Below are 14,984 nucleotides of genomic sequence, written 5' to 3' on the forward strand. Positions count from 1 at the left end.
AAAAGACAAAAGGTAATACTTTGTTAAAGAAACACGGAGGATATTCTCAAGCATCCTTACTGTAATATTAGGAAAACAATAGAGAGGTAGGCAAAACTGAAAAGTAACTCATTTATTATACAAATCATCTAAAGACGTTAAAACGTGTGCCATAATAGCCTTTGCATTTCTGAAGTAACTAAAGATGATCAGAGAGCACTTCAAAAACATGAGTGACCTAGACATCATAGATACCAGCCCCATTTTGCACAGGGGGAACTGAGTCAGAGACAGTTTATGCTCAAAACCTATTACGGTCACTAAACTTAACAAACCTTCTGGGAGATCAGTGCATAGCGTGGAACAAAGATCAAAACCCTGTAGTAGTCACCACTGTAAAATTTTGTCAGGGGCTTCAGTTTGCAATGACTGCATGGCCCTGGGGCAAAGAGAGGCAACATGTCCTAGTGGATTGACAGCTAGACCAGAAACTCTAGTGTAATCTCAATTCTACCCCCAATTCCCTCTTTGGCCTTGGGCAAACAACACTCATTACTTCTGTTACTCAGATAACAGAATACCTCAAGAGGGCTATTGAAAAGATTGGCTAATATTCAAGTGCCTTGTAGATAGAGCACTAGACAAGTAACTTTTATGGTGTCTGGAGTGGCTCACTGCCTAAGTGCTGTAGAGCTTTTGCTAACTTGGTATGTAAGAAGTTTGGTTTTTCTTGGATCATCTTCAGTGTAACTGAGCATTTCTTTCTTCACTAAGACAAAAGGGATGCTTTCAATTAGCACCCCTGGGAAAAGACAGTCTGTAATTATTACGGAAGCTGACAAACCAAGGTACACACTAAGTGAGTCCAGTCCTAGGGTCAGTCCTACCGCTGATTACAAGCAAAAACTGCAGACTGCTTTGTCCTCAGCAGGAAAAATTGCGGAGATTTTACATTCAAGATGATGGTGTTTCTGAATTTGTCTGGCAACATCTGAGTGTCATGTTCAGACGATGCATATCGCAAACAGTTTAAGAATGTCAGTCAGAATCTGAAAGTTGAAAACAGGGTTTGAAAACACATTTCTGTTGGCTAATTACAGGTATTGCAGGTTCCAACATGCCTATCTCTAGCATTCATTGAAGCGAACAGGGACCAGGCTTTCCACTTCCGGTATGTTTCAGAAATGTATTTTATCCATAGAATTTAACATGCTAACAACCCGAACAATTTATCTCACAGAGCAGTGACAGTGTTGGCAGTAACACTGCCAACAGAAGGAATGTGTGAGCATTCCTTAGCCTCTGGAAAACAAAGATCCTGGAAAAAGAGAAAACTGAAAAAGTCTCATCGATAAAAGGAGGCTGGCAGCGCAAGAGCCAGAGATTTAGCAAAAGACTATAACTGTTTCAGAAGATGCAAGGATCTCTGTGTACAAAAATGAAGATTGGACCCCTCAGTATTGAGACTTGGAGATCTCTGCTTAAAAGAACTTTCCCCCTGCCTTCCCCTAAAATGAATATAAGAGCAGTGCCACTTGTTTGTCTGGTAATGAGAGAAAAACAGTATATATGTTTATTCTTCCCCTCATACATACAAGTGCATTTGTATATATACACACAAGCACATATTTAAAAAAAAAAAAAAAAAGAGAAAAAAGTGTTGTCTTATTTATACGACACCTTTCCATCAGCAGTCTTCTGATAACTGGGGATGAATAATCCACTTATAAGCTTCTTTCAGCTGAACAATGTCATCCTTTGCCAGGGAAAGGCCCAGTTTTCTGAGTCACACACAAAGAAATAGTAAGTTGCTCAGGAGTCTGCCAAAGATAGGTGCATGACATAGAGTATTTCAAGACAAACTTAAGTAACTAGTCCCAGGTCAACAAACAGTGCGCAAATAAAAAAGGACAAAAGTACTAAGCAGGCAGACCATGAAAGAATGAAAGGCTGTTCCAAGACCTCCTGTAACGGCACTGAATCTTTGTATGAATTAACATAGTCTTGAGGAAACTAAGGCCAGACCAGGATTCCAAGTAAGATGCTTCCCAATAAACACATAAGAGTTTGGCAGGGAGTAGCTAAAGGTGTAGCTACTTGAGCTACAGTCAGCTCAAGTCAATTTAGGACTACTTTGCCTCCTCCCTGCCTCTGGCCATGAAAAAAAGCACTTGCATGCTGACACTACAACAGCATGGTTTGTAACACCATTGCGGTGATCCCATTTAAAGCAAACCCTAATCCACCAAAAAATGGTTTGTCAGCCAGATCAGAGTGGCCACATAAGCACTTATGTTAGCACAATAAGGACAGAAGGTACATGCACATGGAGGTGAGATCTTTCTGACAGTAAATCAACATCTAGTCCAGCTTTAGTAAACTGAGGATCTGGATGCTGCAGGGCATGTGCTACTTGCTAAGGAGCCTCCTGCCCAGCTTCCAGCCTAAAGAGGATCTTGTTTTGCCCTGTTGCTCTTTGCCAGTGTTCTTTTTCTTTTTTTTTTTTTTTTTTTATTCCTGTGTAAAGAACATGCACTGAGAAAACTTTATGGTAGATCAAAAGTTGCAAAAGCCTTTCCAGAGTCTACCTGGAAGAGAGCTGAGAAAGAGATATGCACAAAAATCCTTTGTTTAAAAAGAAAAAGTCATGTTGTATTTTGTTTATTGTTAAAAGGGCAGTCTAGTCCTTCATTAAAGGAGGGCACGAACTCCAGTGGCACAAATTCCTAAAAGGAAAAGCCTAGATGACAACATCAGTTGACCTTGCTGGGACAGGCTCAACTAACTCGGTATGTACAAGACCAGGCCTCAACTCCTGTGTCTTTCCTATGGAGACAGAAGTTAAAAGGAGCAGATGCCTGTAAGGATGCCAGCACATGACTTCAAACCTCTTGTTTGGGAATGTTACAAAGCAAAGCACATGTCCTCCGATACAAATGCCACCAGTCGTAGGCTATGTGGGCAATATTTGCCCTACAGGCCTCATCATCTCTCAAGCAATTTAATGAAACAATTGCTTTTAAATTAGTCTCAAAATACAAAGTGATTCATCATCTTGTACTCTAGCTTTCTATGAATATCTTGAAATGGTATTTCCATCCAAGATAGCTTCCACCAAAGACTAGTTCCGTATCCTCAACTGACTGAGTCAAGTGGATTTCTTTCCTCTTGCCCACAAAGACAACTCATCCGTTCAAAATGGCTCTAATATGTTTCCATTTGGCCAGGAATGGGAATGTCCTGGCGTAGAGAAAGAATCAAGTGTTTAAATTGATTTCAGAACACTGAGGTATTTCATTATGTCTTCCATGTACAAGAAGATTCTGTCTCACAGGTGGCATCATGACACTTCTAAGGACCATTAAGTGAATTCAAAGCACTACGGTTGGACAGACAGCCTGCACTCCAAGTTGCAACGCCATCTCCTAGCTATAATCACACTATGAGGCAAAAGACATAAGAAACTCCGATTAAGGTCAAACCAGGTTAAAAAAAAGAAACAAAATACAAAACACAGCTGCTATCTTATCCTTTATAAGCATCAAGTTAACCAGACAAGACTATAAAATCATCTTCTTGCCTGCTCAACTTTAATATAAACAAGTGGTGTTTATATAAGAGTTCTTAACGGACAAAACCCAAAAGCTATGGACAATAAAAAATAATAATTAGAAAAAACCCAAATAAAATGACAGCATATCCCAAATCTGAATTTCCTTACGATTGGTTTTGCTGGTACAAGGTAAGTTAAAATCTTGGCCAAGGACATAGGAAGTGAGGCTACATATTGCACAACTGTTAGCAGAAGTACCTTTAGATGAAAGCAACTATGCTGACCTCAAAACTATAGCATTAATTGCTCGGTTAACATTTTCTCTTAACATACCTGTCTCAGCAGGTCCACTGCATTAAGTGGTTTCTCAATTCTACTCTGCTGGAAGAAAGTTATAGTAAGAGTATCTCTCCTTTCTCTAAAGCTGGAGGACTCTCTAATGGAAGAGGTATGAGAGTTGCCAAAAGATATTACTCACCCCATTTCCTGTTTTACCAGCAGCCAAGCAGCACACTATAGGTCACCAGCCATGCCCAGGAAGAAGAGAGGGGGAAAAAAAAAAAAAAAAAAAGTAAAATTAAGGCTTAAGACAAATTGAGAGACTGTTAGCAGAAGGAAAAATGTTTTAAAAACTCAGGACAAAAGGAAATATTAGGAATTTAATTTAGCTTTTGCTTCAGAAGCGGGAAGATAGGATTGGTGTTTGTTTTTATTTGTAAGACAATGCTTTGCAATTCAAATCAAATCCTCTCTGGCTTTAAAAAAACCCCAAAAGAACAGGCTGCATTACACATACTTTGAAACTTGCCATTAACACTATAACTAGAAAAAGACTGACAGTTAAGCACAACTAGCAGTTACCTACCATACAGATAGACGGGAAAAAAAAAAGCATCTAAGTGGGTGGTATATGAAAACTGTATTGACATACGTATTGACATATAAATAATAAAAAAATCAAATTCAGTTATCACCCATTAAAAAAAAAAACCAACATTAAATAAAAGACATACTTGGTCTTAGGGTAATCACAAACCTTTTCCCTGAGGACTGCTCCCTTATTTAAAGCACACCACTTAGTTTTGGAGACTGGGGCTGAATATGAGAAAGCTGAGGAACAGAAGGAACAATTCTAGAAATCAGAGGGAGCTTTTAGTACAAGTGCTCAAGTTCACTAATAGTGATTTTTCACACAGCATATGTAGGAATAGCTGGAAGATGTGCTCTGAGAATCATGGGCAGATTCAACCTTGATTTCCTTTTTCATTTCCCAACTGCCCCTTTGTTGCTTTGTGCAGATCCCCTGTCAATACCACCTTCTGATGCTCCTGACACACTTCGTTGAGCAGAGGTTCCAAGTATATTAGCTTTACATGTGTGATCACAGGATAATTCAGGGACCTCAGGAGGTCTCTATCCAACCTTGTGTTTACAGAAGGGTCAGCCATGAAATCCAACCAGGTTATTCAGGACTTTATTGCATGAGTTCTTGAAAACTGCCAGTAATAGAAATTGTACCACCTCTCTGGACAACCTGCTCTAAGGCTTGCTTGTCCTCAACCCAGACATTGTAAATACTCCTCAAACTCTACTCCTCTCCTCTAGCAGCCTTACATATGTAAAGAAACATAACAGCAGGCCCCTTGTACGTGACACTGCCTCGAGTGAAGATGATGAAGCATCACTTAGGTGTCCCAGTCAACAAAGGGAACTCAAGAATTAGCAATGGTTACCACTAAGGTCAAAAACAGAATTAAAATTACCAGTGGTATGCAAGGACAATAGGAAAATACAAAAGTAGGCACTTAGGAGCAATAGCCATTGAACCAGTGCAATGCTAACAGACTTGAACAAAATTAAAAAGGATCAAGAAAAGCACTTAGGAGCAATAGCCATCGAACCAGTGCAACGCTAACAGAACAAAATTAAAAAGGATCAAGAAATCGAAGGTTTCCAAACAACACTGCTTATGCCAAAAGCTTCCAAAAGCATCTCCTTTCCCACACTCTGCTCTGGGGAGCCCAACATTTTAGAGGTGCATCTCTCCGCAGTCTCACTCCCTTCCCTTTGTACCGACACATGGATTCTACAAGACGATAGCGTAGTAATCAGCGTAGTAATTATTCAGCACTTTAGGCTTTGAATTTTGTTCTGTGTGGGCCAAGAGTGACTGCCATTCTCTGCAGTGCATTACAGTTAACCAGAATTTTAACTCTGACCTCAAATGGCCTTTCTATTAGGTCTTTAACCAAGTAGAAGGCAAAGTGACACAGGTATTCAGAAGACACCTGCAATGTTTCCATTTCAACAAAGTGCCTGTCAGTGCAAAAGCAATTAATAAGAGGAAAAAAACCCACAAAACTTCCTGCAATTAAGCAACAATAATAACATTCTCAGTTCTTTCTCTACTAACAACAACAACGACAAAACACATGAAGACTGGCAGGATGCCACTTAACTAATAGAACAGTGCTGTCAATACAGAGCCTGGACACCTAGTCTCACCATCCCCCCTGAAAATGAATTCCAACAATTAAATTGTTTAGCTTGAAACAGCTACAATGAAAAAAAAAATCAAGATGAGTAGTTTTTAATCCGTGGACTGCAGACTACTAGTAAAATGTCAGAGAAAGGAGACTTCATACATTTGTCATACAACCATGCGTACACATGCGGTGTCCAAACAACTTGGTATTGCAAAAGTGGTGATCACCACTAACAGAAATTCTTCAGAATTTTGAATCCCTTCCTTGTCTTTAATTCTTTATATATGGTGCTTTAAGAACAACCTCCCCCCAAACCCTGTTGAAAGAATTGCTGCCTACTGTCAAGGAAATAATTTTAATGAGGAAGTTTGAAAACATGTATCAAACTTAAAAGAGCAGAGCCAAGATCACATCACCTTTTAACTGATAGTAGAAGGACCCACATCATAGGTCTCTCTTACATGCTGACAGAGGAACTCCATCAAAAAAATGTCTATTATCTTTCCTTCAGTAAATCTAAATTAATGAGAGAATCCTAAAAACAGTGCTAGAAATATAAAGATGAAAGAAGGATGGCAGAGAGAGAACACAAACTTTGTTAGACACATGACAGACAAAAGAGCACACTGCTGAACAAAATAAATATAGTTGCATTGATGGAGCACTGTTTACTCAAATTCAGTGTGATTCATTATACTGCATACATAGACAGTATGAGTAAGACTGCTTCACAAAACACCATGAAGTATATCGTAATCTTTTTTGCATAATAACCCAGATAAAATCATAAATAAAAATAGTTTCCTATTGAAATTCCTGGAACATAATTCTGAACTAGAGTATATGACAACCATAGAACCAGGTCTAGAAATCTGCATTTGACAAATGCCAATTTAAAAAATCTCACATGCCTTGATTTAAAGCACACGCAGGCTCGGTGCTCAGCTGGGTGGCTCCTCTCACTCCCTTCCCCTGTTTTACGGGGTTACCATTACAAAAGAGAGAAAACTTCTGCATGTAAGTAACTATGCTGACATGAGACCACAGGTCAAATTTCATCTCCTCTCCCTTGACTTCAAAACTGGAAGAGAATTAAAGAAATTACTTTTCCCCTTCAATTAAGAGGAAACAATAGATTAGGGTACTGTGAGCAGAGAAGCCAAAAGATCCCAAATTCCAAATCACATTCAACCACCAAGCCAGCCAAACCCCTCTACTCCAGTGCCTTCGTTCCCCTGCTCTACACTTTCCCAGCTGTACATGAAGCAGGGGATCAGATCCCGCTACTTCATAATTACTTTATGTTTGTGAAGTGGTTTGGAAATGAAAAATGCTCATTACAGAGCTCAAGCCTGCAGGGCAATGCTTAACAGCAAATATGTTTCTGAAATACGCTAGCTCAGGCACTATATTGATTACAAGCTGCAGGATATTATTCTAATGCTATCTGAGGGATCACAGTGGCAACAGTTGAAATACCATGTGCAATCCCAGCCACAGCATTTTTTTCACTGTATTAGAAAAGAGCTTCGAGATGGGGAATTCCATGATGAGGTATACACAGTCCTACAGGGAGTAATGACTACAGATGCTATTTGCATCGATGTCCTTGTAGCAAGTACCAGGATGATGGATCACAACTGAGACTACAGGCACAGCTAACAGTCACCCTTTTGAAGGGCATGACTCGCTTCATATTCTAATATAGTTGTCTGACATAAACTTGGGACTCCTGTATTTATGATTTATTTTAATCAAATACCCTACTTGTGGGAAGAGGCGAGAGCTTCTTTGCATTACAGATACAAACACTATGCAAATGTACATTTTATGTCCCACTCTTCTTCAGCTCCTATCGTACATTTTAGACTTGGCAGGATGACAACTGTCATAATTAAATTAGTTGAAGGCAATATTAAAAGGCAGTTTCTGGGTTTTTTTTCGTGTTAAAAAGAAGTCAGAGAAAATCTGTGTGTCATCCAAAAGGTCAATGGGAGGGAGGCTGTCTTTTGGGTGTCCTTTTATGATAAAATTACGTATGTTCTTGTACAGTGCCATTCAAAGAATTAAAAGCAGAATTTAACGAAAGACCTTTCTTCAACACAAAGCATTTTGAGATATTTGGAGATATTATATTACTTGCTGCTTTTCTCTAAACATAAACCAGCAACTGCATTTAACAACTGGTTGTTGAAGTGATAAACAGAGAGGTGGTAAATAAACCCCCATGATTTTAAAGAAGTGCTTTCTCCACCATCACCCATTTTCACCCCTTCAGTTAGAGCAGAGCTACACAAGCAGCTGGTTTTGCATCTGGCAAGACTGAAGGGATGGAATAGAAGGGACAGCAGGAACTTTCTAATGCAGACCTGATCCCACATGAACCAGAACAGCTTCTAAAGAGAACAGATACGGTTTTGGAGCTTCCTACTCACTCATTTCACTCTACCTATTCATTTCTGGACCCACACCACGACTTGTATTCCCTTGGTTGTACCAAGCACTGTCGTATTTGTTTGCTTGAACGTAAGGACAAGATACCTTGAATGAAGCAGATGGACAGGTTAAAAATTACATCTCATCGCTGTTATCAAACTAAAAATTTACTGCACTTAGAAGACAAAGTTATTATAAAGTAATAAATCTGGGCTTCTACCAACTGCATTTGCCAAATCAGATTTCCCAGTCCACACAGTCCCAGTGTATCATCAACATTTCAATCAGCAAGAGGAACTCTCTGAAGCAAACTATTATTTTTTGCTTCCCCTTACAGCCAAGGCTGCCTGAAAAGCAAACAAAAACGCCGCGCCGTGTCAGATTAGAGCGAGAACACCACCACCGAGCTAGAATTGCAATGCAACACCACCCTCTACCGAGGGATTCTGGCAAAGACCCACGAGAAGGGTGAGGAAGAACAGGAGCTTCAAATTTCTCTCTCCTCGTCTCCATCGTTGTGTATCTATGCTATGGAAAAAATAAAAATAGAAGCTATTTTTAAGCTAGCTAAACTACAGCTGCCAAGTTAAAGATGCATAATGGAAATGTATTAAGAACTTGGTAACATGGGAACTGTAGTTGGGACTCCAGCCAAAAGATTCTGCGCATCACTGGTTTTTGCTCATTGAGGCTATATTGCATAAAGTAAGGGTGGTCTCAGGAGTGACTAGCAAAGGTAGACTGGAAACCGAAAAGAACCCTAAAAATAATAAATTTCCTCTTTTTTAAACACCTAGCTTAAACCAGGCTTAAAGTTAGAGTTAAGTTTGACCTACATTTGGAGTTTTACAGACCATCACGGGCACACACGCATGCGTCCACACACTCACCTACCCTGAAAGTACTTATTTGACATATCTCATTTTTTGGATGACCATAAAACCAAATGGAAATAAGGGCAGTTCATCCAGCTGGAAAGCACAAAACAATTTGTTCTGGTATTATTTTACCAGACACAGTGGCAGCTGAAGCAAACGCACCCACCATGCTTAATTTCACCTGGGAAGTAGAGGACCTTACATTCAAGAAGACCTAGAAGTAGAATATATGTTAGCACAACGCAGCTATTACACTGGCATTTGCCTAAGATGCCAGATCGAACAGCATATATCAACACTGCAAGTGCAGATTATTTAACAATCAAACTCTGTGGGATGAGAACAGACCTCGCCGCAGGTTTACATATAAATTCAAGATCACCTACACTTCTTCCTGCCACGTTCACTGAAGCTCCTACCACATCTTACCACAGAAGGCATCTATCATAGAGATTTACTTGTTGCCCTTCAAGTTGTCCGTTGTTGCCCTTTGCATCACTTCATATCAGAAAGCAGAGGAACACTGTAAAACATCTCAAAACTAAGCAAAAATTGCCACTGTTTTGATCAAGTCACACTATGCTTAGTATTCTCCCTCAACTAAAAAATACCAGGGTTATACACTCCTCCATATTATCATTATCCTCTGTAACTAAGTGACTGAAGCATAAACAATTTAAGTTTGATTAAAACTGCATGAAAATCAGTAGTTTTACAACTGTTATAAAGTGTAGTTTTACAAAACCAGACTTTCAACAATGCCAAAGACAGGTGACTATCAAAACGTGTATTTTCACATCATTTAAAATGCTGAAGAGTTAAATAGTTCATCTTCAAATTCCTTCATTTGTATTCTGCACTACCAGTTATCATTTATTTCAGGAAAGGCACCAGCTGTGCAGTTCCTTCTTCGAGAAGATCCACCAAGCAGAGCTGGCATCTGTACCAAAGGGAACAATACACCAAGGGTTTAAAGAAACACCTTTTGGATTTTCAGATATAAAATAACTCCTGGGCTACCTCTAAAACGAAGTAACGCAGACACTTTATTAAATAATGCTCACCAAAAAGGAAGGGGAGAGCAGACTTCACTTCCAGCACGTTTTTGGCATTTTTTAAACAACAGCGATTGAAAATCAAACCACCTCCAGTTTGTACCTTCCACAGTTACTTTCTTTAAGAGGCATTTAAGTTATGAAGAAATACCTGTAAACACTTACCTCCCTGACAGACAGCTGCGGGGGCAGCGACACAGAAAACACAAAACTAGTGAACTGGTAGTCAGCAGATCTAACCTTTTGGCACACCTGCAAGAGAGGGATTTCAATATCAAACCACAGCAATGGCACTGAGTTGATAATCTTTTGGGATATTCTTTATTCTAGCATAATCACTGTAAATCCATGTTAATACACATTCAGATAGAACACACAAACCAGGGTAATCCCTATCAAAAAAACCCAGAACACCTATATTTCTAAGTTTTGGTATTTAAAAAAAGATACTAATAAACTGCATCATTATTGCTGTGACTTTATGAAACAACCAAACTCACCATTTTAAGGCTGAGACCAATTGTATGCTGAAGTGTTAGTGCAACAAATTACACCACAGCCACCAAAGGCTAGAACAGCTGACCCAAAATGTTTTTCTTCGTGGCACTGAGACAATTCTACGACAATAAAAATGTTTAAGGTGCTGGGATAAGGCAGGACAAACAGGTATCCACAGTATTAATTCATAATCACTCTTAAATGTACAAAACCGTGTTTGTCACTGGAAATAAAGTAAGAACCCAAACACATATCAAACATTTTGAAGGAGGCTAGCAAGAGCTGATGGCCAGATGTCTCCACTGGAAGTAAGCTTAAAGAAGTCGTCCAAAATGTCAGTGATTTTAGTGAATGCTAAGACAGACTAATTCCAAACTTTCAAGGTGAAATCAAGATCTCAGATAACAAAACTGCCTTAAAAAATAATCAGGTTTTGTGGTGCCGTTAACAAATGGTGTCAGATTACCCATTGCTACTCAAGAGAGTAACTCTGAAATAAGTCTTGAAAGTTGATTCTGTAAAAATATACTCTGCCAATGGAAACAAAAAAGAAACATAATGCCCTGCAACAACAGAAACTATATACACTAGGCTTTCTCTTTAGTCCCATTTTTAGATATATTCATGCTGTTAAACCGAATTCTTTTCTATTAAAACTCTGTTAAACATCTCAAACGCAAGTGGGATTTTTCTATCTGCTATTTCAGTTTGTCTCATAAACAATTTTATTCCTCAGAGATGATATTTGCAACACTCATTACGCTTGTATTCTCTCCTAACTCATACTTTGTCCATTATCTACAGTCAGTTGTATCATCAAAACATTTTCTTCCTCTGTGGCTTTCTAAATAGTAGTACACAGTAAAGATGGGCTCATGCTATATTAGGAACACGTAGTTAAGCTGAAGAGCACAGCATTTGATGCCCCCTTATTTTTCCTTCAGATAGCAAAAGTGAAGAGAGGTCACCGTTTACAGCGAGGTTTTCGTTGTAATCTAAGCAGGTGAACCTCAGGTTATCTCCTAAATTCATGTAACTACATATCCAGTAGTCCTTTCTTAGGAAAATGTGCTCCTAGCAGTCATTCCATTGCACCTGCACTGCTGTTTTTAGAAGAAGTTACATTATGCCAAGGCCCGGGTAAAACACAGTCACACAGATTTTGTTTCTGCCCAGGCTGTATGCAAACTGTCAAGCAGCAGTATATAGTTCAATGACGCCATCTACATTTCAAATATTCAGCAATAGGTGAAAGTTCCGGTTTGTTTCTCTTCGTTGTCCAAGCACAGTGTGGTTTGGATCACCCTGCTCTATGCTGTAGGCTCCAGCATGCACAAGCTCTAATAAAAGTACACACAAAGGTTAAGTACTGGTTATTTACCTTTTTAACAAAATTCAGCAACAGGTGAAAGTTTCGGTTTGTTTCTCTTCATTGTCCAAGCACATGGTGGTTTGGATCACCAGCTCTATGCTGTAGGCTCCAGAATGCACAAGCTCTAATAAAAGTACACACAAAGGTTAAGTACTGGTTATTTACCTTTTTAACAAAGTCGTCCTCACAGAACTCCTGAAGAATTCCCAAGCACACATTGCAAACCTCCAGAGGCGAGTTCTCCGTCGCAGTATTTTCATCGTTAACCAAAGGAATCTGCTGGACTGCTCCATTATGGTTTACATCACCAAGCCCTTCCTCTGTGTGTTCAAGTCTGATTTTCTTACAAGGCGGATCAGCTACATCAAAGCAAACCGTATCTTCTTTTTCTTGATTATTTTTCAGAAACTCTTTTAAATCCTTCATCAAATCCTAAGACAAACAGAGGAATCATACTTTGTTTTTTCCTCTTTTCTCCAATGCTGTAATAAGCACTTACAAACACAATTCTAGAAGGGAGTACTAACCATTCCAGTTTAGCCTTAGTGTATGTAATTAATAATTTGGAATTTATACCAAAAGACATCTATACAATTAAATAGCACCTAGCAGTATTTCTCTCAAAATATTATCTAGAGAAATTGAATTTTGCTGAATAGAATTCTTTATCATCCAGGAAGAGTGAAAACATCTTACAGACCTGACTTGCAGAAATGCATTTATCTTTGGCCCCATTGCTATTCAATGAAAATAGATGTTTATTGCCTTTCTGTCATTTAGGTTATCTTGGGATTTAATTCCTCCAACTCCATTAGCCCAGATGATTAGGAAGAGAGTTGGCTAGTACAGCATGAGAAGAAAATGAGATCAGATACAGGTGAGGGTGAAACTGAATACTTAGAGGAAGAACTTGCTATCAAGAAAGAAGCCTACAAAAATTAAAGGGTATGCTGATGAGGAGAGAAAATAATTACCTGCATGTCTGTGAATTTTAGGAAGGATGAGGGGTAGAGGCAAAATACAGTTCAGAAAGAAAGATTTATTAAAAGGTCTTCTGTAACAAATACAGCAGTTACTGTGTTGTTGCAACTCAGAGGAAAATGAGGTAGAGATGCAAAAGAATAAAACTGGCATACAGAATGAACACTTCTCAAATGATTGATGGAAAATGTAAAAGGATCAAGAAGAGAGATGTTAAAAATGAATTCTGCAGAGTCTAAACTTGAACAAAGGTGAAACAATCCAGAGACACCAGAAGATGCAAGCACAAAGACAAGGGACTAGACCAGGTAAATGGAGCGGTTTATGTGGCCTACACAATGCGAGCTCTCAAAGAAACAATATGTGGGAGGAGCAAATAGCCAAAACCAAGTTGAGGAGTATCAAACACAAGAACAAAGGCAAGAATGACAGCGCACAGCTAGGAAAAATCTGAAGAACACTTAATTTCAGCACAAAGATCAGCTAAAAAGGATGCCTAATAACACTGTGTTTGATTGAAAAAGGAAGATTAACCTGTGTTCTGAAATTCTTCAGTTATATCCCCTTACCAATTCTACTGAAAGATGAAGGATATATGAGGCAAAAAAGTTTGGAGCACAGAAAGTTCCTCCTCTGCATCTGCCACACTTCCTGCAGCTCCTTTACTCCTTATTACATTGAAGGAAAAAGAACAGAGGGAACAGTCATAGCTGTTCTGCTTCGTAAGTGATAGAGGCATGCTCTGTGGAGGCTAACATACCCTGTTTTCTGGTGTTTTCAGGGAATACATAGCAACTGTCACAGTCAAACTTCACATTTAACCCCCAGCAATGGTTATATTCTATGATTCCTGTAATTTCTCAAAATTGTGCAGAGTAGCTGCAGTCCATTTTCATAACTCATTTCGCAAAGCATTTTCCTCTTCTGCAAAGAGCCCAAGAATGCAACAACCTTCTCCTCCAAGGTATTGCAAAGAACACTGCATTCCTATGTTCACTCATTCTAATCAGGAACACAAAGAACAAACCTTGTATGGATGTCTATAAACTGTCTGTGATCCCACGCAGCAGAACCTCAAAATACATCGTGGGCAAGTGCCAGTCTTCAGTAACAGCTGAACAATTGGTCTGTCCTTTTCTGTTAGTGAAGACATGCTGGATGATTCTAAAATTATAAAAGAAAAAAAAAAAGATTAGAATAAACATGATTCAACAGTGAAAGGATTCACTTAAACATATTTAGAGCCACTGGATTTTTTTGTCCTCTAGAGAAAGTTTAGGATATGTGTTTGTCTTAGATCAAAGGCACAATTTGAGAGACTGATTTCTTTGACCAAAATTTAGTAATGGGATAAAACTCTCATAAAACTTAAATTTCTGCATTTTCAGAAAAACATGGGAAAAAAAGAGATTCCCAGTGAGGTGCTCACTCTTACTGGTTACCTAGGAAAGGTTAGAAGGCGCATAAGAATAATGACAGTTGTTCAGACCAAAGGTTCACACTGTCACCCGAATCAGGGATAAACAGATGCCACAGGAAATAAGTGTGTGCCGGGCATGTACCTCTGCCAAGTGCTCTCTGCCTGCAGTTATTTCAGGTTTGGGGGATTCCTTTGATGAAGCGTGGTTTGCCTGTTGGTAAACCTTAAAAAAATCTTCCCTCCAATCAGTCTCCAGCGTCTCTTTGAAATTCTTTTGAATCTACATTTGGGTCTACATTTGCCTCTACATTCTTTCAGTCAGGGCA

At 39.0% G+C, this 14,984-nt stretch overlaps 1 protein-coding gene across 1 annotated transcript in view; it reads right to left on the reverse strand.

Annotated features, from left to right (window-relative positions):
* PUS10 (pseudouridylate synthase 10) overlaps window positions 1-14,391 on the reverse strand; it is a 30,730-nt gene extending 16,339 nt beyond the window's left edge. The window contains 6 exon segments of the mRNA XM_010151800.1: window positions 1,660-1,672; window positions 1,674-1,760; window positions 4,011-4,045; window positions 10,553-10,639; window positions 12,423-12,689; window positions 14,266-14,391. Of these exon segments, the coding sequence (XP_010150102.1) occupies window positions 1,660-1,672; window positions 1,674-1,760; window positions 4,011-4,045; window positions 10,553-10,639; window positions 12,423-12,689; window positions 14,266-14,391 (615 nt within the window).
* Between the last annotated feature and the right edge of the window lie 593 nt (window positions 14,392-14,984).

The sequence above is a fragment of the Eurypyga helias genome, unplaced genomic scaffold, assembly GCF_000690775.1.
Source record: "Eurypyga helias isolate BGI_N326 unplaced genomic scaffold, ASM69077v1 scaffold11805, whole genome shotgun sequence".
NCBI classification, from domain to species: Eukaryota; Metazoa; Chordata; class Aves; order Eurypygiformes; family Eurypygidae; genus Eurypyga; species Eurypyga helias.